The sequence below is a fragment of the Mauremys reevesii genome, linkage group 10 (genome assembly GCF_016161935.1).
Source record: "Mauremys reevesii isolate NIE-2019 linkage group 10, ASM1616193v1, whole genome shotgun sequence".
Classification (NCBI taxonomy): domain Eukaryota; kingdom Metazoa; phylum Chordata; order Testudines; family Geoemydidae; genus Mauremys; species Mauremys reevesii.
The window spans coordinates 55944599-55968297 of record NC_052632.1 but is presented as its reverse complement, the minus strand read 5'-3'; the positions used below and the strand labels follow the sequence as shown (position 1 = coordinate 55968297).

The 23699-nt window shown below is 42.6% G+C and overlaps 2 protein-coding genes across 12 annotated transcripts in view; one reads left to right on the top strand and one right to left on the bottom strand.

The window, feature by feature from the left end:
- UBN1 (ubinuclein 1) overlaps positions 1–23699 on the bottom strand; it is an 82917-nt gene that overhangs the window by 36371 nt on the left and 22847 nt on the right. For 2 of the 3 annotated variants that reach the window (XM_039492672.1, XM_039492668.1), the window contains one exon: positions 19318–19474. In XM_039492672.1, coding sequence (XP_039348606.1) covers positions 19318–19474 — 157 coding nt within the window. The remainder of the gene's footprint in view (positions 1–19317; positions 19475–23699) is intronic. The other variant, XM_039492670.1, reaches the window with a different exon arrangement.
- Positions 1–23699, top strand: part of GLYR1 (glyoxylate reductase 1 homolog) — a 30574-nt gene that overhangs the window by 221 nt on the left and 6654 nt on the right. For 4 of the 9 annotated variants that reach the window (XM_039492677.1, XM_039492676.1, XM_039492675.1 and 1 more), the window contains exons 2-9: positions 2409–2445; positions 3851–3930; positions 13934–14072; positions 14665–14907; positions 20181–20267; positions 21172–21228; positions 22771–22821; positions 22913–22986. In XM_039492677.1, coding sequence (XP_039348611.1) covers positions 2409–2445; positions 3851–3930; positions 13934–14072; positions 14665–14907; positions 20181–20267; positions 21172–21228; positions 22771–22821; positions 22913–22986 — 768 coding nt within the window. Of the gene's footprint in view, positions 1–1119; positions 1211–2408; positions 2446–3850; positions 3931–13933; positions 14073–14664; positions 14908–20180; positions 20268–21171; positions 21229–22770; positions 22822–22912; positions 22987–23699 lie in introns of all 9 variants that reach the window. The other 5 variants (XM_039492681.1, XM_039492680.1, XM_039492679.1 and 2 more) reach the window with 4 other exon arrangements.

Sequence of the window (23699 nt, the reverse complement as noted above, 5' to 3'; positions counted from 1 at the left end):
TGATACCGGAGTGGAGGTAGAGAGCGGGGGGCGGGGCTGCGTGGTACCGGGGCGGGGGCGTTACCGGGCTGCCTGTAGCGTTATCGGGCAGACGGAGGGGTGGGGGAGGGTATAGGTGGTACCGGGGAGGGTAGGCACCCGGGGAGGGGTAAGCCGGGCTCTCTCACCCTGAAGCGTTGACGTAGGGGTTGGGCGCAAGCCCCGCCTTCCCCGTGTGAAGCGGCCCGGGCTGCTGTTCTGGACAGGGCAGGGCAGAAAGCAGGGTGAGAGCCGGGGCACTTGCCCCAGGAGCGGACGGGGCAGTTGAACAAGAGGTGTCAGTTTGGAGCGATGACAGTGGCGAGATGGTGCAGGGCACTGGCTGTTGCCTACACATCACTGGTGGCAGAGAGTTGATGGGGGAGTTATATGGGCTTTGGGGGATTCTGGGGTGGGGGGGGCAGAATAGCATCAGAGCCTCGATTGGTCAGGAGGTGTATTGGGTTGAGGACAGGGTGGGGTACAGAGCAATGGGTCTCTATTTCAGGGTGAAATGTGGGGCAGGCTTTGCCTGTGGGGTGGGTAATGTGCTGCTACCTGGGAGTCTTTAGGAGTAAAAGGGATAGGGAATCGTTGCCTTAGCATTTTTGGAACTAGAAGACAGGATGAGGCAACCATCTAAAGAACAGTAAAGGTAGAGGAATGAGGCAATGGGATGATTGCTTGGAGGATGGTGCTGGATATACAGGAGTCACCTGGGGGTTGTGAGCAGGGCAAGGAAGGGGTGATCGTTAAGATCTGGGTGCCACTTATAGGGAGTGATTTATGTGATAAGCAACACAATATAGGAATGGGATTTTTTTTCCAGGTTGGGATATCCCTGTTGGAGCTCACAGGAGCAGCTTTCCCCTGTCACCCGTGCTTTATCCCCAAACACAATTGAGGAGTCATGGTCTCTATACTTCCAGCTCGGGAGGACTGATGGGGCCTCCTTCAAAGCTTGTTAGCACTGCTCCTAAAGTGTACAGGCTTCACTGTGCTTCTAGATGGCATTGACTGACGGGTTAGCATCACACTAGGGCCTTCAACAAATAGCTAATCCCCAACACGCAAGTGTATGCATTTATATTTATATCCCAGATAAAAAGAAGTGCGTGGTCCAGGCTGACAACTGCAGTTTCTCATCCGAAACATTGACAGTGGTGTGAAGTTGTCTAATTTATATAGCAAAGTAAGTAAAGGTTGATTCCTTTAGCTGAACTTGTTTCAAATGAGTGTTTTGGGAGTGCACTGCTGTTAGTGATGTTTCTGAATGCAGATCATCCAGCTTGAGTTTCATACAGGGCCATGTAGTCAAGGCATAGCCGCTAGGCCCATCCAAAAAGAACTGTAGCCATAAGACTTGGAGGGAGATGGGAAAGCAGAATAGCCTTGATAAAAGAAGAATCGATGGATGCAACAGTAAAAGAAAGTCATGGTTAGTGTCCTCCTAAGCAGTGTTTCTGTAATCACCAGCTTGCCCTCTCTGCGGAATCCTCACCTCATGGATGTTGACATGCTACTTGCTGAGAATTTTAGTTCAGGAACTGGCAGGCACTAAGGATTCTCTGCCAGTCTCATGCAAGACAGTGACTGATGCCAGATAAGGTTTTGTGAACATTTGAAGCCTGTGTGATGGGGTAGGAAGACTATGCTTTCATGCTGACACCAACCCCCTTTCCCCCCCCCCCCCCCCTTCTGTGAGGAAATGCTTTGGCTTAGACTTTGTGATGAAACTTGCAAAGGCAGGAAATCAACTTTTCTGTGATTATAGTGGGCCTGCAGTATGTTTCACAAATCTTAGTAGCATGATGAGCGGCTGAAAAAAAGAGTGATAATGGAAGTAACCTTGCAACCTTTGATATAGGCATTCCTACCTTAAATTATAAAATAGTACAATTTAGGAATCACAGCTACATGAACTGGAAACATATGATGCTTATTAGACTGTTCTGTCCTGAAAAGTCTTAAGTTATGAATCCAAACTGGATTTCGTATTGATGCAGGCAGACATTTGTAAGGGAGGAAAGAAATGTCATCCAGTCTTACCAAAGTACTAAGAGCTTTAGTATTGATCTTCCAGGTGCTAGCTTTACCACCTCTATTCTTAATGACTTAGGCCCTGATCCTGTAATGTTCTTCATGTGGGTGGACCCCTGTACCCATGCAGACTGAGCTGTGGCCACGCTGAGCCGCAATGATCTGCTCACATGGCACTTGGGAGCATTGGTGAGTGCTCTTCCAAGCTGAACAGTTCTTTCTGTCCTGGTAGGCGTTGTGATTATGTTGTGTAAGCTCTGACTTTTGAAAATAAATTGCAGTGGAAGCAGATAGAAATGGAGCAATTGTCTTTTCTGATGCTAGTGGCTGATCTTTTTGTTTTTCCTTAGGGGGAAGCTGGGCCGGTATCCTCCTTGGCCAGGAAAGGTGAGTCTGCTTCTGTCCTGAAGGGAGCAGTTCATGAAAATAATTCCAGTGAAGATTTAAGATTCTTATCGTTTTCTTCTTTAATTTTTAGCTAAGACGCTTTTTGGCCTTAATTGTGAACCAGACTATGTATCAGGGATTTTACTTGATGCAGAAGTTCAGTCTGTCAGTAACAGCTGTTAGTTCAGATGGAATGAAAAGCAGTACAAACCAAATTGTCAGAATCTGGAACTGATTGTGTTCCCTAGTCGTAGCAATTTAGTCCCTATTGCTTTCTGCAAGACAGGTTTCTCTTCTCCCACAATAAATTGGCTAAATTGACTACATGCACTGTCTTAAGTAATAAACAGGAGAGGAGAGTCCAGATTCCCAGACTAATACTTAAAAGTTACAGTTTTGTCATGTTATTTGGGAGAAGACAGTAGGTGATTGTGGATAAAAGTTCAAGATATGGAAAGAAGATTTTGTTTTTAAAGTCAGATTGCAGGCACTGTTTATATACCCCCCCAAAAGTTTTCTATTTTCTGTTTTTAGTGTAGGTACATGTGCTGACCTAACAATATAGGCGTTGTCTATACGACAAAAAAAAAGTGTGTTCCTAACTTGTTAGCTTGAATTAAAATCCAAAGCAAATTTGTAGATTTTAATGTGACCTGCCAACTCTTGTGAAGACTGAGAGTCTATGGTTTAACTTGTGTTAAAATTACAACCACCTTGTCTTCATTCACATTTTAACTCTGAGAGAAACACCCTTTTCTGTACTGAAGACTAGGCCTTAGGTGATAGTTGCCCTATGGGAGCAAAACTCTGTAAACCCAGCCTAGCTTTCCAAATTTTAAAAAGATACTTTACTCCTAGGGGATAGGGAGAACCTCATGTTGCTGATCTTTTGGAACAGTAAAACCTCACTAAAATTCCACTGATGCGTCTGGGCAATATGCCTGAGCTCATGCAACACAGGTATAACTTTGTAGTTTACAGTGAAGTTCATTCATCTTTACTCACATCTGCCCCCTCTCTCGGGTCCAAAAGCACCATAACACCCAAAGTCATGACTATTTAAAACAAAAAAAAACCCATGAAAATCATGGAATTCACAACAGCTGTGACAAAAGTCCAATCTTATCTCCTGAACAGCAGGCTAAACCTATAATGTGATAGGGTGATTGATGCCAACTCTAGGTATAGTGCTGTGAGTAACAAAGAAATATATGGATTGTGTGCTTGGGAGGAAGAATTTTGCTACCAGTACAAGCCCCCTCCCCAACACCATTTTGCTTTAAAAATATGTTTTAGCAAAGAACCATGAAGTAGATTTCTTTTTCATAGACTGAAAACTTTAAAAAGCCACAGAATTCTGTTGTTGCCTCTCTAACTAACACTGTCTTCTGTCTTTGCCCCTCAGATCGTTAATCCGCCTAAAGACCTGAAGAAGCCTCGTGGAAAGAAGTGCTTCTTTGTGAAGTTTTTTGGGACAGAAGATCAGTACGTACCCACTCTCTTCATCTGATGACAATGCTGGCCTTTAAATCACAGGGCTTTCGTGGAAGAGTTTTATGCTAGCATAATAAGATGTAGCTCTGAGAAAGATTGCCTTATTATCTATATATAACTATTATTCTATGATGTAGCTTCTCATGTGGGTGTTTGAGGGCTGCAAAGACCTTCTCAAGCATGTTTTGATTTTAGGTGCTGCTGTGACAGGGAGTTCTGGGTAGTTGATCTCTTGCATGGGCGTAGGTGTGCCTGTTAATGTTAGTGCAACTGTCACCATTTTTCAAGTATAGTTTGTGGTCTCTCTTGTTTCTCCTGCCATAAATATAAAGTGGTTTTATTCGTGTCACTCATAAAGAGAACACTTTATGATGTCTGATGGCATAAAATGTGCATGTTTTGCATTTGGGAAGACTGTGCAACATGGGGTGGTAAAGTTATTGTAAGACATTTTCCTATGAATTAGTGTTTTGTGATAAAGGCACATGCCAAAATGAGAAGAATCACACTAGTCTGACAATTACATACCTGCTGTTATTGCAAATAACTTAAGATTCCTGGAACTGAAATGTTAGCAAACACCACCACCACCACCACCACCCTGCTGTGTTGTTTGTTTTTTATATTTGAAGTCAGTTTTAGTCAGTTTCACTATTTCCCTGTGTAGTCATTTAGCAAGGGAGAAAATGAACAATTGGGGGGGAGGGGGGACGACACCTTGTTATGAACACCAATAAGTAGAAAAAACCTTTACTTTTTTGAAGGACTTAAACAAAAGTGAGGACATGCACATTAACAAGATGCTCTGACAGGAAATGGCAGTTTTATTTTTTAATTGTCATTTTTTCAAAGCATAATGTCAAAGCTTCACTGTCCCTTTAAGGACTGAGGTCATGTAACCAGCCAGGACTAGAAATGGAAGATGCACACCAATAAAATGGAGGCTACTGGCTTTCAAATAATGTAAAAATGGTGTCTTTAGCTCACAAGAAATCATGACTAATCAGGCCATAAGGTTGTTAGTAGTCGAAGAGTGGATATTTTCATTGCTGCCCCTCAATCACTGTAATTCTTGGTTATAACTAACTCATGTTTTTGGGAGAATAGGAAAATATTTTGTGGTAGGTTTGGGGGGGTGGGGGTGAGAGAGGGATTTTGTCTAAATGATAGCTTTTGAAAAACTGGTTGTATATCTGGAATGTTCCATTGAGATTAGTGGACAGATAGCAAGTTAGGAGGCCAAAGCTACAAAATAAAAGTGGTTTATCACATGATTCTGGAGTTCAGGTTAGGAAAAATCCTATCATGTGGCAGACTGGAACAGCCAAAAACCCAGCTTGTGAAATGTAATCATTTCCTGGTGGATAATCACAGGATTTAAAAATCCTGGTTACCCTAACTGATAGGTGTGTGCAACTTGAAGTTGGAGCAGAAATTAATACTGTCCTTCTACTTCAATTTTCTTATAAACTCCACTAATCCATAGAAGAAATGGATGCCTCCTATGGCTCTGTTCTATCTCACACTGGACCTTATGGAGAATGCTTATGTTTAGATCTGTTTGATTATGCCAAAAAATGGGAACATTTTGTCATCTTACAACCAAATTTGAAATTAAATTCTTAAACTCCAGCAAGCTGGGAAGGAGAAATTTCATGGTTTCAGAAAAAAAGTAATTTATTCCATAGTTGGCTTTAATCTTATTTAATTGTTTAGATTAGTATGCAAAAGTAAAAACAACAAGGATTCCTTGTGGCACTTTAGAGACTAGCAAATTTATTTGGGCATAAGCTTTCGTGGGCTATAACCCACTTCATCAGATGCATGGAGTGGAAAATACAGTAGGCAGGTATAAAAATACAGCACATGAAAAGATGGGAGTTGCCTTACCGAGTGGGGGAGTCAGTGCTAACGAGGACAATTCAATTAGGATGGATGTGGCCCATTTCCGACAGTTGACAAGAAGGGGTGAATATCCTCCTAATTGAATTGGCCTCATTAGCACTGACTCCCCAGTCGGTAAGGCCACTCCCATCTTTTCATGTACTGTATTTTTATACCTGCCTACTGTGTTTTCCACTCCATGCATCTGATGAAGTGGGTTATAGCCCATGAAAGCTATGCCCAAATAAATTTGCTAGTCTCTAAGGTGCCACAAGGATTCCTCATTGTTTTTGCCGATACAGACTAACATGGCTATCCCTCTGAAACCTATACAAAAGTAAAAAGTGATGCATCTAGGTGGAGTTAAGTGCCCTGGCTGAAGATGATAAACCTGAAAAATATTAGTAAGTCAGCTGAAAACAAAACTCCTGTCACTTCCTTCCCTGCCCCACCCCTATCAGTCTCCATCAAGCTATGTGTGCGCGGTTACAAAGACCTAGTACTGGACTATTCTAGTGTAATTAATGCCCAGTTTTGCCTGCTTAAGTTTTTGAGATGGCATTAGCTATAGTATCATCCATATGCTAATGACACTTGGCTCTACAGCTTATATTGTCTTGGTTTGGCAGAGATGAGGATCTGGACAAAAGCCATTCTGGCTTATGTTCGGTGTGTGTGTATATATACACAATGGAGGAGATGCTGGCTGGCAGGGCAAAGCATTTTGAGGAACTGTTGAAGTCTCACTGCTCTCTCAGTTGAGGACATCTGCCTGTCCGTTGGCAAAAGGGTCTACAATCTCAGGCTGTTGATGGACTCCTTTCTACTCAAGATTCCCAGATGGCCAATGTGGCCAAAAATGCCATCTTTTCATCATATGCTAGCTGAAAGACTGCAGTATTGTCGTCTCCATGCCTTTGTCATCTTGAGGCTGCAGTGTGCCCTACCTAGGATTAAGCGTGAAGGCTAGTCAACTAAAAAATGAACACTTGCATAAAATATGACAGCCCACCCTTTGAGCAGAGTGGATGGGTAGGAACGTGTTATACCTGTGACTTGCATTCTGCAGTGCTTGTTGGTGAAACTTTCAGGTGAAATTCAAGGTTCTCCAAGATCTTAAATGGCTTAGGGCCCAATTTAGAAGAGACTGCCTCTTCGTTCCTTGCTCACCACAAAGCTTATGTTCATGTGCAATGATAAAGCTAACTTGTCCCAAGGGCAAGGCTACAGTGAGCAAGGATAGGGTGTTCAAGATTGCAGAATTGGCTTTGGCCAAAGATGTATAAACCTGAGCCTGTCTGCATTCAGACATCCAGCTTTTCACAGGCTTCCTACTGACTGTTACTCTGTGCATTTAGCCTCTTGGTAAAGTTTCCATTGTCTCTGCCCTTAAAGTAATAGTGCTCCTAGAAGGTGTCTTCCTAGCATGTAGGAAATGTTGGAACATAACCATGTCCATACTGGGTGAGACCAATGATCCATCTAGCCCAGTATCCTGTCTTCTGATAGTGGCTAATGACAGGTCCTTCAGAGGGAATGAACAGAACAGGTTTGAGTGATCCAAATCTTAAAATGTTTTTGCATTTTAACGTAAGGCCCATGAGGTGCACCCGCTACTTCTGGGGGCATTCTGCTCACAAGATTTTAAAATTCTGCATATTTTATTTGTCAAAATAACACAATATAATCACACTGGTTTCGATTATTTTGGTAATTTATTTAAACTACAATACAGTGGATGGAGAATGGAAGTGAGGAGAATTGGAAGAAATCTCCAGACCCCCTTGCCTAATAGTAATGTAGCTAGGTTTGACCCTTTATTTCTAGTTATTAGTCAACAAATATGTGCAGCCATATGCTCCATGTTACACCATAGGCAACTGAAGAGCAAGTGAAGGCTGGAGAATCAAACTCACAATTTATATTGGCTACTTACCATCTTCAGAAAGGTCAGTAGCAAACAGTTCATGGAGCACATTTTGATAGGAAATTTTTTCAGTTCAAAAACTTAGACCAGTTCTAATCAATAAAAGACAATAAGCATTTATAAGGCCTTTACACCACTCTGGCAATGTAGAGGAGCCTTAAAACTTTTACACCTGTTTTATACTCCTGGGTGAATTCAAAAAAACAGTGGGAACAATTCACTACGTGGACAGGCTGCTACATTCTGCTCTGCCTGAGGGGACGGAGCCTGCCCCATGCTTATCTCCTCAGAAACATCCTGAAGCCCTGCTCCTTCATGACAAGCACACTGCAATAGCAAGTGAGAGGGACAGAATGTGTGTGTGTGTGTGTGTGTATCTCTCTCTCTATCTCTCTCTCTCTCTCTCTCTCATATGCATGACTGCACATCCTCCCCCCACAGAGGTGATTTACATCTCTACAAGCTGCTCTGGGCACCTGAACCAACCTGCCTGTGCTGCCAGGGAGTGACTGCTCTTGCAGCTTCCCTTCGCTTCCCCGTTAGAAGTCATTTTTCTGTGAGGAAACAAAGAAATCTGCGGGGGACATGAATTCTACGTTATTCCCCCAGAGTAATCCACACACCATAGCGATGGGGGCTTTATCAGTGTCTGCAGTAGTAATATAGTACTTGCACCTTGCTCTGAAGTATTCAGTAGTTATGATACACATATTGTTGGTTATATAGCTCGCTCTCTGGCTCCATGAAAGAGAGTGAGATGTTTCAGACTGCCTTAGTGTTCATTTTGGAAGTTGGGAGATTTTTAGCTATTGCTCTAATTCTGCAGAGAAATAACACTCTGAAATGTCTTTCCTTTCTATCTCCCAAATCCCAAGGGAAGTCCCATATACCCTTTTCTCAGCAATGGAAACCTTGTAAGTAGGTTGGGGGTCTATAAGCTCTGCTGGAATATATTAAGCAGGTCTCTCTCAAAATATTGGTATAGATAAGCTCCCTCATCCACCCAATATATAATTGTGTTCCTAGGTATACGGTCACAGCCCATCTTATTTCCCAAGCCTACAGACTTGTCATAGGAAGGCTTAGTGCACCCCCACAATAATAACACAAAATAAGGCAGGGAAGAAGAACCTTAACATGTCAGACAAATGACAGGACTGAATCCCATAAAAATCAAACTCTGAGAGACACCCAAGGTGTGCTTCATACAATTCAAAATAGCAATTAGCACTGGCAGACAGACATTAGCTATGTGCTATGACAGTGTCATTCCCTATAGACATGGAGCCATTTCAGTGAAATACTGGAAAGTACACTGCAACCACCACTACCTGATAAATACTACCATGCTCTTTCACTTAACTCACAAGCCTTACAGCTTGAAAAAAAATTCTTAAGTATTACAGTGTATTATCAAAATTTTATTAACAACATCCTGGAGCACCACATAACATCTTTCTGAAGTACCAATGTACAAACTAAATAACCTCATCAGGAATACGGACATCTGGGCTCACTTCCTGACCTGAGCTATCCAAAGAAAAATCAAAGACGAATCTTGCAAACCAAGATAAAAGTATATGAAGACTATTTGAAAGATACAGAAATTATGGCCTTAGCAAAACCGTGTTAGCAGTTTCACCAACCCCTGTATCCTTCTGTGATGCCAAAGCTTAAATTCTGCCGCTGCTCTTTCCTGGACCCGAGGATTCAGCAGGGATAGTAGAGCTTTCTGCTGCAGCCGGTTGGAATGTTCCCCAGTGATCTTGCATTCAGAAAACACTAATTTGGCGTTGGCACGGTGGTGAATGTGGGGCTTTTGAAGGTCTGATCAGGTACTTGGAGCTAGGGTTATGTTTCCTATGGGTAGGGTATTTAGAGCTTGGGTTAGGGTCTCTTTGGATAGGGTACTTGGAGCTAGCATTAGGATTCTTGTGAGTAGGTTTCCGTGATCTAAGGTTAGGGTTCATATGAGTAGGGTACTTGGTGCTAAGGTTAGGGTTCCTATGGAGGTACTTTGTCCTAGCGTTAGGATTCCTATGGGGGGGGGTGTGGTATTTGGCACCAGGGTTAGGGTCCTGTGGGTAGGGTACTTGGAACTAGTATTAGGGTTCTTATGAGCTAGAGTACTTGGACCTAAGGATATTCCTATGAATCATGTATTTGGAGCTAGGGTTAGGGTTCCCAGAGGTAGGGTTGGGGTTCCTATAGGTACAGTACTTGCTGGTAGGGTGAGGTTCCTATAGTTAGAGATCCCCATCCTAAAGCTAGGGTTCCTGTGGGCAGGGTACTTGGCACTAGGGTTGGGGTTCCTGGGGGTGGGGTGTACTTGGCACTAAGGTTCGGGTTCCTATGGGTGCCTTGAATTAGTGTTCCTAGAGGTAGGGTACTTGGAGCTAAGGTTATGGTTTCTATGGGTAGGGTACTTGGAGCTAGGAATAGGGTTCTTCTCGGTCTCTCTGCTGTAAGATTAGGGTCTTTTGGATAAGCTATTTGGAACTAGGGTTAGGGTTCCTATATTTCTGTGACTTGGAAATAGGATTATGGTTCCTTTGGGCAGGTGATGTAGATTTAGGGTTACGGCTCATGGGTAGGCACTTTGAGCTAGGGTTAGGGTTCCTATTAGCAGGCTGCAAGGAGCTGGGATATTGTTCCTGTGGGTAGGGTCTGTGGAGCCAGGTTTAGGGTTCCTATATGTTGAGCTCCCTACCGTAGTGTTAGCGTTTTAATGCCTAGGGTTCTTGTAGAGTTCCTCTGGGTAGGATGCTTGAACCTAGAATTAGGGTTCCTGTGGGTAGGTTGCTTGAACCTAGCGTTTAGTAAGGTTAGCACTTATTTTATGTTATGCCTCAGAAAACTCGTATCTGGATACTTGACCTTCCATAGCTATGAGATCACAGCCTAATATGTCATATTTGAGAGGACTTATGCTAGGTCATTGTTTTTTGAGGCATGCATGTGTAGCTATGAATGGCTTTGTTCTGTGGTGTAGCTTTATTTTTATAGTACTCTACAGTATTGGGTGCTTTACAGACATTTAAGAGGACAGGTCCCTGCCCTGGAGAGATTAGATAAATCTATGGCATGTAGACAAGGGACAAACTAGGGAGAGGAATGCAGATTTTTTTTTCTTACTGTGTGTCTGTGACTTTTCTAAGCCCTTGCCTGCTTGCCCTTAGTCCTTTATATAGATCTTTAATCCTTGTCTCCAACAGTCCCAAGTGTCTGTGTCTCCCCTAGGCCCAGCCTGATGTATAGATCTTGCCCCTCCACTACCAAAAGAATAGTGAGCAAAGAGCTGGTGTATGTATGAAGGAGGTGGGGAGTAGGCAGGTACACACATCAGAGGCAGTTGGGAGGAGAAAATGCAATGGATTTCCCCTCCAATAACTTTTTGAGGAACAGACTAGTGGAAATAAAGTGATTTCATTGAGGGGCCCAAATCTGGAAGGAAGTTGGGGGGAATGCTTCTTAAATGACTTCATTGACTTGTTTCCCAACATTCTTATCATGCGTACATGTGTGAGAGAGTGAGCTAGTTAGCTTTTCGTAGACTAACACTGCCCAGCTTCCTGGTGATTCACTGTCATTTGAGGACCCTAAGGTGAAGGGTTTCATGCTGCCCAAGAGAGATTCCCTGGACAAGTTCTAGACTGTTGTCTGAGAATCACTGACTTCACTCGTTATATTGTGCTAACTCAAAGGTGGGTACGAAGGGGGATGTAGGACGAGGGAAAGGATTCTGTAGGGTGCACAGAATGGAAAGCATTGTGTGATCTTCCACCTTCAGGGCTACAGTGGAAATTCTAGAGCAAGAACCTGCTTGCAGTAAGTGGAAAGTGTGTAAGCACGCTTCCTGCACAGTGAAACCTGGACTAACTGCAACCTCTAAGCAACAGTTACCTGTTCTAACAGCCATGAAGTTTCTGGTCTCTCCTATATTTAAGTCCTATGTGAAAAGCATCTACCTGCGAAATGTTTGCAGTCCCATACTGAATGATCCAGTGGCTTATTGTATACAATGGCCCGTGGTAGTGGAAAGGAAGCTGCTTCACCCAGGCCTTAAGATGGTGAACTGGTCATTGTGTCCTGAAAAAAGAGCAAATAGGAACAGGCAAAGGGGCAAGACCCAAATGTGAAGTGGAAAGAAAAGAAAATTCATCCATGAGCATGAGACTGGGAACTCTGCTATTCTCCTGTGTCCTAAACAGATCCAGGAGACACAGGCTACTTGCTATAACTGGTCAGAAAACCTTAATGGGGAGGCCAGAGACTTTAAAATGAAAAGCAAAGAATGATGAGATCAGGGAAATACTCTGGGCTTTAAAACTGCACAGATTAACATTCTAAAAAGCATTGGAGAATTACGATTTTAAGGCAGATGGATGGAGAAAGCTGCCTCACACCACGGGTTGTTTTTGAAGCTGATTCTCTCAGAGACCATAGCAAATGAGAACAGATCTTGGGCAGTCTGGTTCCATCATGCTGATAATATATGGAACTGGGATAAGATTGCTTGTCTGAGTATATGGACAAGCCATGGAAAAACAAACTAGAAAAGTTAGCCAAAGAGCTCCTAGGTATTCTGCTGTGGTAGCACAACTGGAAGGTGAGAGAGAAAAGCTGCCATTAATTGGGAAAGTTCTGAAACTTTTTAAACATTATGAAACACTTCAATAGTGAATGTACCAGTTATGTGGAGGAGGTCCAATTGAAAATAGAGGAATCATGCCATAATGGGTGAATTTCTAATTTCTATTCATTGAAAAATGAGCTACTGGGGCATCATGTCTTAAAATTTGTGTTCAGTTTACAGCTATGTAGATATAAGTCTTGAAAATATGAAATTGAAAAGGCTTCCTGTGAACAGCAGCACCTGTCTGCAGGAGATAACCATTGCTGGGGATAATCAAAATGTTTAAATCTTCTACCACTGACATTTAACATCTTTTGTTTTTCAGTGGTGCCCGTTTTTAAAATTCATTTCCCTGCCTAATGCTGTACACTGAGCTGCTCCCTGATGAAAAAGGCTGATGGCTGTTCCTGTTCAGAAAAGTTTCCAATAGTGCACAGAACTCTACTCTCCCCAGTAGTAATGGGGAAATAGCACTGCAGCCACTTAACTGATCAGCAGCAGATCAGCTGAAGTGCCCTTTTCAGATTCTGTGATAGATGAAGGTGGTCTTAACGCTTTATGAGGCAGTTGGAGAATAGGTGGAAAGGCACTTTAAGGAGCGACAGTCTGGAATGAAAATTTTGAATTGGTAGAAGAGGTGGACAATGTGAAAGAAGGCAATCATTCTGCATGAGAGCCTACCCATTTCAGAAGTGTCAAGGAAAACCAGTACAGCAGCAATTGTTATAGGGAGAAAATTTAGGAGTTTCTTCACAAAGCAGACGAGAGCTCTGCTCTGATGTTACTACATTATAAAACACAGTGGCGCGAGCCTCTCTTAAACACACTGCCAGCAATTGAGGATAAATGCTTTTTTCATCAAAAGTGAAAGTCAGTTTATTATAAGGCATTTGATCCTTTGTGTGTCAAAAGTGTGATGTGCAGTGAGCTATGGTGTGTGTTCTTCTGTTTTTGGTGGTCACCCATGTGTTACAAAATCTAATTTTGAAAAATATTGTCTATTCTTCCAGCCCTCATGGGGATTTATACATACATACACAGTACTAAACAAGAATAATCTTGTCTCTGACCAAAAGATTGTTTTGTCAGAACTGTTAAGTGGCCTCCTGTTGCAAGTATCAGAGGGGTAGCCGTGTTAGTCTGGATCTGTAAAAGCAGCAACAGTCCTAGGAATAAAATCCCACATTGGGTGTGTGGGTTTTTTCCCCACACCAGTACAAGAGCAATCAGTCGTGCACTTATAAATGTGTGTGCTCACGTGGGTGCATTGGCAGAGCACATGAATGGTGCTCAGAGGCAAATTTCATTTACACAGTTGGGTATGCTACTTGTTGAGGAGGCTGAAGAAAGACTTCAGCGAATGTAGGAGTTGGAGCCATCAGGGAAGAGGGAAAAGAAGTGAGTTTGCTGGTATAGTCAGTCCAATGTGGCCATACTATTGTATATGTCAGTTTTATCGCTACATGGTGGGGTTGGGTGAGGAAGTTGATGTGTGTTTTGATTGGAAAATGTATCAGTAGTTAACTTTTTCTGACATTTATCATCAGTGCTTGGATCAAAGTGGAACAGCTGAAGCCTTATCACGCCCACAAAGAGGAAATGATCAAGATTAACAAGGGTAAGCGCTTCCAGCAGGCTGTGGATGCTGTGGAGGAGTTCCTTAAGAAAGCCAAAGGCAAGGACCAGGTGAGTGGTTTTAGCTTTGCTTTATGTGCCAAAGTTGGGCTTAACATGATCAATAACCAAGCTTCTGTTTTACCTTTATTAAAGCTGGTGGCCTCTAGCTTTAAACTTTCCATAGAAGAGTGGTCATGATGGCCACAATGCTAGCTGGCACTCGCATAGTACTTTCCATCTTCAAAGCACTTAATCAAACATGAATTTCCCCAACCCCATTGTGAAGTAGGTAATCATTGTCCTTTTTTTACTGATGGGGAAACTGAGGCAGAGAGGCTAATTGACCACACAGTAAATCAGTGCTAAATCTGGTTTCTCCTAAACCTTTGTTTTAGACTACATAATTCCCCCAGTGATCCTTCACATGGCATGTTCTATGAACCAGTTTTTGAAACTGATACATTTGACATAAATGCTAACTTCAATAAGTTCAAACTCAACTGCTTCCAAGAGCTAATTTTTGTTGGACCTGGTGCTGTAATGTGACTTTGTACCATCAGTTTCCTGATAATCAGCATTGCAGTCTCGGTATCCCTGGGTTTTTTATGAAAATCACTCAATCTCTTCCTTCCTCGCAATCTTCTGTTCTATAATCTCTCAGGCGTCTTCCCATAACTCCAGTGAAGAGAAGAACCGGCGTAATTCCAGTGAGGAGAGAGGCAAGCAGTCTGCTGGCGAAGAGAAACGCAAAGCTGGTTTGTCTGAAGGGAAGTTGAAGAAGAGCACAGGGGAAGGGAAGAAGCGAGCATCTTCTGTCTCATCAGAGCGAGGCTCAAAATCGCCCCTGAAAAGAGCACTAGATCAGAGCCCCCGGAAGCGGGGACGGCCCCCCAAAGATGAGAAGGTTTGTGTTCTGCATGTCCTGCCATGACCTGTGGACTTCACTGATGGACTCTAGGGATGGTTGGCACTTTGGTTTACAGGCCAAAAGGAAGAGTTCAGTTTTGTACCATTTGTAAAGATGTTCGTGTCGATTCTTCTGAATCTATTAGCTGACCAGGTTATTGTTAGAACAGAAGACTATAAGAATGGCCATACTGGATCAGACCAAAGGTCCATCAAGCCCAGTATCCTGTCCTCTGACAGTGGCCAATGGCAGGTGCCTCAAAGGGAATGAACAGACAGGTTATCATCAAGTGATGAGACATCATTCCTGCCCATCCTGGCTAATAGCTATTGATGGACCTAGCTTCCATGAATCTATCTAGCTCCCTTTTGAACCCTGTTACAGTATTGGCCTTCACAACACCTTCTGGCAAGGAGTTCCAGAGGTTGACAGTGCATTACATGAAAAAATACTTTCTTGTTTGTTTTAAACCTGTTACCTATTAATTTCATTTAGTGGCCCCTTGTTCTTGTGTTATGAGGAGTAAATAACACTTTCTTATTTACTTCCTCTATACCACTCATGGTTTTATAGACCTCTATCATATCCCCCCTTAGTTGCCTCTTTTTTCCAAGCTGAAAAGTCCCAGTCTTATTAAGCTCTCCTCATACGGAAGCCATTCTATACCCCAATCATTTTTGTTGCCCTTTTCTGAACCTTTTCCAATTCCAATATATCTTTTTTGAGATATAGCGACCACATCTGCACGCAGTATTCAAGGTGTGGGAGTACCATGGATTTATATAGAGGCAATATGATATTTTCTGTCTTATTATCTATCCCTTTCTTGATGATTCCCAACATTCTGTTCGCTTTTTTGACTGCCACTGCACATTGAATGGATAATTTCAGAGAACTATCCACAATGACTCCGAAATCTCTTTCTTGAGTGTTAACAGCTAATTTAGACCCCATCATTGTATATGTATAGTTAGGATTATGTTTTCCAGTGTGCATTACTTTGCATTTATCAACATTAAATTTCATCTGCCATTTTGTTGTCCAGTCACCCAGTTCTGTGAGATCCTTTTGTAGCTCTTTGCAGTCTGCCTGGGACTTAACTATTTGTATCATCTGCAAATTTTGCCACCTCACTGTTTACCCCTTTTTCCAGATTGTTTATGAATATGTTAAATAAGACTGGGCCCAGTACAGATCCCTGGGGGACACCACTATTTACGTCTCTCCATTCTGAAAACTGACCATTTAATTCCTACCCTTTGTTTCCTATCTTTTAACCGGTTCCAATCCATGAGAGAACCTTCCCTCTTATCCCATGACTACTTATTTTGCTTAAGAGCCTTTGGTGAGGGACCTTGTCAAAGGCTTTCTGAAAATCTAAATACACTGTATCCACTGGATCTCCTTTGTCCATATGCTTGTTGACCCCTTGAAGAATTCTAGTAGATTGGTGAGGCATGATTTCCCTTTACAAAAACCATGTTGACTCTTTCCCAACAAATTATATTCATATGTGTCTGGCAATTTTGTTCTTTACGATAATTTCAGCCAATTTGCCCGGTACTGAAGTGAGGCTTACTGGCCTGTAGTTACTAGGATCACCTCTGGAGCCCTTTTTAAAAATTGGCATCACATTAGCTATCCTCCAGTCATTTGGAGCTGATTTAAATGATAGTTTACAGATGACCATTAGTAGTCCTGCAGTTTCACATTTGAGTTCCTTCAGAACTCTTGGGCGAATACCATCAGGTCCTGGAGACTTATTACTGTTTAGTTTATCACTTTGTTCCAAAACCTCCTCTAATGACACTTCAATTTGGGACAGTTCCTCAGATCTGTCACCCTAAAAGAATGGCTCAGGTTTGGGAATCTCCCTCATATCCTCAACAGAGAAGACCGATGCAAAGAATTCATTTAATTTCTCTGCAATGGCCTGATCATTTTTGAGTGCTCCTTTAGCATCTCGCTCATCCAGTGGCCCCACTGTTTGTTTAGCAGACTTTCTGCTTCTGATGTATTTAAAAAAAAATTGCTATTACTTTTGGAGTCTTTGGCTAGCTGTTCTTCTAATTCTTTTTTGGTGTTTCTAATTATATGTTTACACTTCATTTGCCTGATTTGATGCTCTTTTCTATTTTCCGCATTAGGATTTATTTTCCGCTTTTTAAAGGATGCCTTTTTGCCTCTCACTGCTTATTTCACTTTGTTGTTTAACCACAATGGCTCTTTTTTGGTTCTCTTACCATGATTTTTAAATTGGGGTATACGTTTAAGTTGAGCCTCTATTATGGTGTCTTTAAAAAGTTTCCATGCAGTTTGCAGGGATTTTACTTTTGGTACTGTACCTTTTCATTTCTGTTTCACTAACCTCCTCATTTTTGTGTAGTTCCCCTTTCTGAAATTAAATGCTACAGTGTTGGGCCACTGTGGAGTTTATCCCACCACAAGGATGAATATTTCTATGGATTCCTAGCAGGATTAGATGGTCTTTCTTGAGTGTTTCCATTCATTTTTTTCTGAGAGATCTTAGAGGGCTCTCTTGTGCAGTTGCACATGGCTCCATCTTGCCACCCCACCTGCTCAGTGTATGCATGAGGGCCAATTTGAAGATTAGTGAGGAGATGTGAGCTTTAGTGCCTTGAGATGATAATCCTCATGTACATCTCCCATCTAATCTGAATTGTGTGGTTGAATGACTGATACTCTTCCCTCCTTTACTCCCAGTGCTAAGAGAGATTGGGGGCTTGGGTCAGGACATCTGATTGAGAGTTATTGAAGAAATGCTTGTGGGTAGGGGGAAGCTATCAGAAGCATTTGAGGCTTATTTTAGTTTCTGTGAATGTGGATGTATTCTCTCTGTTACTGAGATACAGTGCAATGCCAGGTTTTGTATTTTCAGTTGTTTCTGGGTGTGTCTGCAGCAGCAACCAAATGTATTTATGCATCTGTCCTCAGCTAGAGGGTTGCAATTTTTTATTTTGATTGTGGACCCCACTGCAGTGATCCATGTCTTTGTCCCCCTCCAAAATGGATTACTATAATGCACATGCTCTACAAAGGACTGCTGCTGAAAACTGCACAGCATGACAGCCTGCTTGCTCATTGGTTCTTCAAAGGGATTACTTTGAACCTGTGATTCATGTTCTTTGCTGGCTTCCAATGCACTTTGGAGTACAATTCAAGATGTCGATCTTGATCTCTAAAGCTCTAATTGGATTTGGCCCTGGTTGTCTGAGCAGCAGCCTTTCTTCTTGATAACTCTGCAGTTAAGTTCCAGCTATTACCAGGTAGTAGATGTGAGAGTACTGCTGGCAAAGCAGGTTTAGTGATGGGCTATTGACTCCCTCTTTGCCAGACTGAAGAGAGTGGTCAGGAAGAGAATTCCAGAGTCTGTTAAGGCTTATCTGTTTCTCCTTTCTTCTGAGAAGAGGAAAAGGTGGGTGGGTATTGGTGGGTTCTGAGCAGTATTGATGCTCTGGGGGCTTAATTGGTTAATGCAGAATAATTTTTTTATTGACTAACTTATTGTACATGTTCCTTGTGCTTCTGGATAGTCATATCTTAAAAGTTCAGGTATAAATACATGGATTAAAATGGACCTTCACAATCTTCTGGGGATGAAAGATGCTTTCTTGGATCAGAGCATGATTCCAATCTTGGAGGGTGCATATTGCTGAAGGTTGTATATGTGAAATCAGTTGCCAGTCATGAGTTTGATTCTCATTGGCCTGAAGACTTGTCAGTCATCTTGGCATGTGGCATTTGTCACATGCAGAGAATGCAGCTGCAGGAGTCGTGCCAACTGCCATAAATGAGTTGGAGGGATTTATAAAGTAAGTATTTTATTGGCAAACCTCAGCAGAGGCTGTGGAAAGCTGTTCTTATGACATTGAGCTGATCAACTGGCTAGCAAATGTCTGGCGAGAGACAACAGGCTAACTAATACATGAAGTTGATAACAATATGTGCCTCCAGAGAATAGTATGCTGTCTGTTAATGCCATCATGGAAATTTAAAAGCCCAGGCATAAATTCTGCTGTTATCCGTATTGTGAAAATAATAATTAAAAATCTAATATTTTACTTTTCTGGCCAAAAGAAGAAATACTTTACACATATTTTCTACCTGCATAGGTTGAGTGGCATGAAATGTTGGCTTCTATGACAGCGTCAGTTCTGTTTTGTAACAGAGAATCTTTCTTTATCCTTATGGGGGGAGAGGGAGAGAGATAAAGATAGCTACACTACTTAATGATGAGAGGTGACATTGCTGAGCTGCCAAGAAGCTCACAACCACAGCTGTACTCTTCTTTAAAATATGCTCAATTTTAAACTAAAGAGATTAATATTTTTAAGTTAGGCAAAATCTGGGCATCCATAACTTCTCAAGATCCTAAGGGCCACTAACCTGAATTAAACAAAGCAGATTGTAGCCACCCTCGGCTGTCCAAACAGCAGTGCTGTTCCCACAAATTACAAATCCCAGCAGGCAGTGCTTCACCTTGATCTGAGTCGAAGGCCTCCTGGATCCAGATGCTGGGGTCTGTAACGTCCAGAGTTCTGTTCTGTTTCAAAAAGACAGCAGCAACAAGCCAGATTAGGTCCAGGAGCCATACTTTTGCCATATTTGTTCTAAGTAATGCGAGCTGCTACTTTGTTCCCCAAGTGAAACTGGCAGTGTTTGGACAATAATGTGCTCTTTCAGGAAGTAGATCTGGGGAGGGAGAGGGTCATGTTTGTCCATTTCTTGACAGCTGAGGAAACACCTTTTTCCCCCCCCTTCCAGGAAAATGAAACCAATCATGCCCCACCTCCTTCCTGAATCCTGCTATGTGGTGTCATAGGGGCCTGTGCAGCTTAATTTATACATCTTCTGCACACCACATGTGGGAAATGCTGCTATGGAACTTCATAATATACTTCCTCTTTCTTACATGCTTATCAGCTACGCAGGGGTCGGCCACCTTTCAGAAGTGCTGTCCCGAGTCTTCATTTATTCACTCTCATTTAAGGTTTCATGTGCCAGTAATACATTTTATAGAAGGTCTCTTTCTATAAGTCTATAATATATAACTAAACTATTGTTGTATGTAAAGTAAATAAGGTTTTTAAATGTTTAAGAAGCTTCATTTAAAATTAAATTAAAATGCAGAGCCCCCCGGACCGGTGGCCATGACCTGGGCAGTGTGAGTGCTGCTGAAAATCAGCTTGCGTGCCGCAGGTTGCCTACCCCGAGCTACAGTCTTTACCACCCTCCTTGTCTCTCTGCAGGACCTCACGATCCCTGAGTCCACTACAGTGAAGAGAGTGATGACTGGAACAGTGGCAGGATTTAAGTGGCCTCCAGGTGTAAGTGAGGTAATTAAACTCTTAGCTTTCTTTGCACCAGAAGTGATTTAGGAGCTAGAGTGACTCTTATAGGAGTGGATACACTGGGGACAGCTCATTTGAGTCTCACATTTTCCTTGGCTGTAATAATAATCATAGATCTTTCTTCCTTCTGTATGAGGTGGAAAGGATAACTAGCCTTTTTTAGGATACTGAAGTGTAACTGCATCAGCCAGTCAGTGTGCAGGAGAAGCTGATGTATAAATGAGCAAGCTTTGTTCCTCAGTTAGCCAATTCCCTTCCTCTGGGTCTATGTATCGTGTCTGCATATTTTCTACATGGTTATTTGTCAGCAGTCACACAGTATTTCAGCATTTCCGGTTTAACATCCTTTTAGTTTTAACTCTGCTATCATTAGCAGCACAAGTAAGCCCTTACCTTTTAAATGATTTTTTTCCTGTCTTCCTAAAATCCCAGTTTTAAACTGGGAAGTTCTAGGAAGTTGCATGATTGCGCCCCATGGGGCTTAGATGTTGTAGAATATATAGTATGGAAGATCATCTGCTGAGTGTAATCTCAAATTTAATCTTCCTAGTCTTTCTAATTTGACATGCTTTAAACAAATAGCACTTGAAGTATCTCTTCTGACCAGGATTCTAGGCTGGCTGGTATGCCACTTCATTCTTAATATAGTTCAGCCATATTCTCAATCGCTTATTCCCCTCCCATAATTTCCTGTTTCCCACACATTCCCTGAGTTGGGAATTACTCTGTCAGAGGTCCTAAAGTAGGTAGGCAGAGATAGGGAAGCAATTTATCAGGTTTCCCAAATAGGGAAATGCTGCCGTCTATCTGGGAGAACAGGGGAATCAATGCTGAGGTTGCTCAGTAAATCTCTGGTGATGTTTCTCAGCCTGTGCTTTTCTGATTGCAGCCTGTGAAGGATGGTGACCCACATTTCCATCACTTCTTGCTCAGCCAGACAGAGAAGGTGAGCCATAGTAACATAGGTGTTGGCAGACTGGCTCAAACAGCTGGTCCATCTAGCTTGGCCTCCTGCCTTCTGCAGGGTCTAATGTCTGATGCTTCAGACAGAATGCACAATAGCCAGTTGTCCAGTGCTGTGCATTTGGAGCTATAGCTATGAAACTCTTTCACACCCCATAGTGGTCCTCTCACTCCCTAACCTTTGGACTTAGGTGAACTTTATTTTAGCATTTATAACTACAAATTTTACAGGCAATAAAAAATTATCCAGCCACACAATGTAACTCTGACCATCAGCTGCAATGAATTCCCCATGTTAATAATATTGCAGGAGAGGTGGTATTTCCTGTGTCAAGTAACCCATTGTTCTTGTCTTCTGGGACAATTGATCTGCTAGTTCTTTCATCTGGGTTGAGCGTGGTGATTCAGGTCCTGATTAATGAGTGGACTAGGTAGGAGAGCATTACATTGAACCTTCTTGCCCCTGGGAAATGCAATCAATTAATGCCAAGAAACTCAGGTTGTCATGTGGGATTTTTATCATCAGGCTGTGAAGATTAAGATTAAAGAGAAGGTCAAATAAATGAAGTGGGTTTGTATCCAGGTAGGGATCTGGGCAGAGACAGCTGGATTAAGAGGAGATAGCTGCAGATTCTAACAGGTTCTTATCTTTTAATCTAGATGAGCTCACAAAGAACAACACAGGAAGCGAAGCCTTTATCACACTCCATTTGTTAAATCCCCCACACCTTCTCTCTTAGGCCTGGTCTACACTTGGGGGGAGTGGAATCGATCTAAGATACGCAACTTCAGCTACGAGAATAGCGTAGCTGAAGTCGACGTATCTTAGATCGACTTAGATTGACTTACTTTGCATCCTTGCAGCGCAGAATTGACAGCCGCCACTCCCCCATCAACTCCGCTTCCGCCTCTTGCCCTGGTGGAGTTCCGGAGTGACAGGGAGCACGTTCAAGGATCGATGTATCGCGTCTAGATGAGACGTGATATATTGATCCCCGATAGATTGATCACTACCCACCAATCCAGCGGGTAGTGTAGACATATCCTGTCTAATAAGGATTCTGCTTTTCCAGCCGTCAGTGACATGCTGAGTGTAGGTGTGAGGCAGGGTATTCTGCAAAATGCTAATCTGCATCCTCTGGGGGAGAAGGGTTTAGGGGTCTCCATCTTCTGCAGTGTCAAATGTGTGAACAGGTAAGTCCCCCTGTACTCTGGGCCTGCACCTTCCATTGGTGTGGATTGTCGTATAGCAACATGTAGTACCTACGTTAGAAGAGAGGGTGAACAGCCTGAGTAAGAGCATTAGGGATTTTGGTACCCCGCATTGCAGGAAAGTTTTGGGCTTTATTTTTTCTAATGGGGAGGAGGGTAGCAGTCAGTTCCTGCATTGCAGATGATGGTGTGGGGATGAGTTGCCTCTTTTTTCTTTGTACCAAGTTTTGGTCAGTTTCTTTCTGTACAGGGCAAGATAAAGCACAAAAGCACCAGCCCTTTCCTTAAATGTGTTTTTCTCCTTTTCATACAGCCAGCTGTCTGCTATCAGGCAATCACTAAGAAGCTGAAGGTGTGTGAAGAGGTAAGGCAAACCATCCCATTGTCTTATTCTTATTGTGTTGAGGTCTGGCAGTTCTGCTAAAGTAAGAATATCTTATGCCTTGTCTTCACAGGAAACAGGATCCACCTCCATCCAGGCAGCAGACAGCACAGCAATTAATGGCAGCATCACTCCTACTGACAAAAAGTAAGGCCCCCATTTGTTCCAAGAATCTGCCTTCTCTCCCCTTCTGCCACTCAGCTCTATATCTCTTCCTCTACCTCCTTCTTCCAGGTGGAGATGAGGAAGCAGCCATTGGCTCTGTTGAGAGAGTCTGGGTGGGTGAAGTAATATCGTTTATTGGACTAACTTGTGTTGGTGGAAGGAACAAGTTTTCAGGCTTCAGAATTACCTTCCTCGGACCTGAATAAGAGCTTTGTGAGCTCGAGAGCTTGTCCCTCCACCAACAAAGTTGGTTCAGTAAAAGATACTACTTCACCCACCTTGTCTCTCTGATATCCTGAGACCAATATGGCTACAATGACAATGCAGATAGTAATTGACCATCCTGTCACTTATAATAAACTTTCCCATCCCTCCTCCACTGTTTCTGCACCATATTCTGTCCCAGTGAGACTCTGATTCATGGGAAACACCACATATGAGCGTTGGGATGCTTCACCATGGAATAGCTCAGCAAGAGGCCTTCAGGATGCTCATAGGGGATTGGGTTTTGTCTGACCCTGATACACACAGTTGCAGTGTGTGACATGACATGACAGAACATTTCACAGATCAGCGCTTCTGAATGCAGTGTGGGCTGCAAAGATAAAATGTCTCCAATAATGTCTGGCAGACGACCAGGTTTGTTTGCTCACTAGCTCAAGCAGCTAGAATGCAAAAGGAAGAGGGCGGTGCTT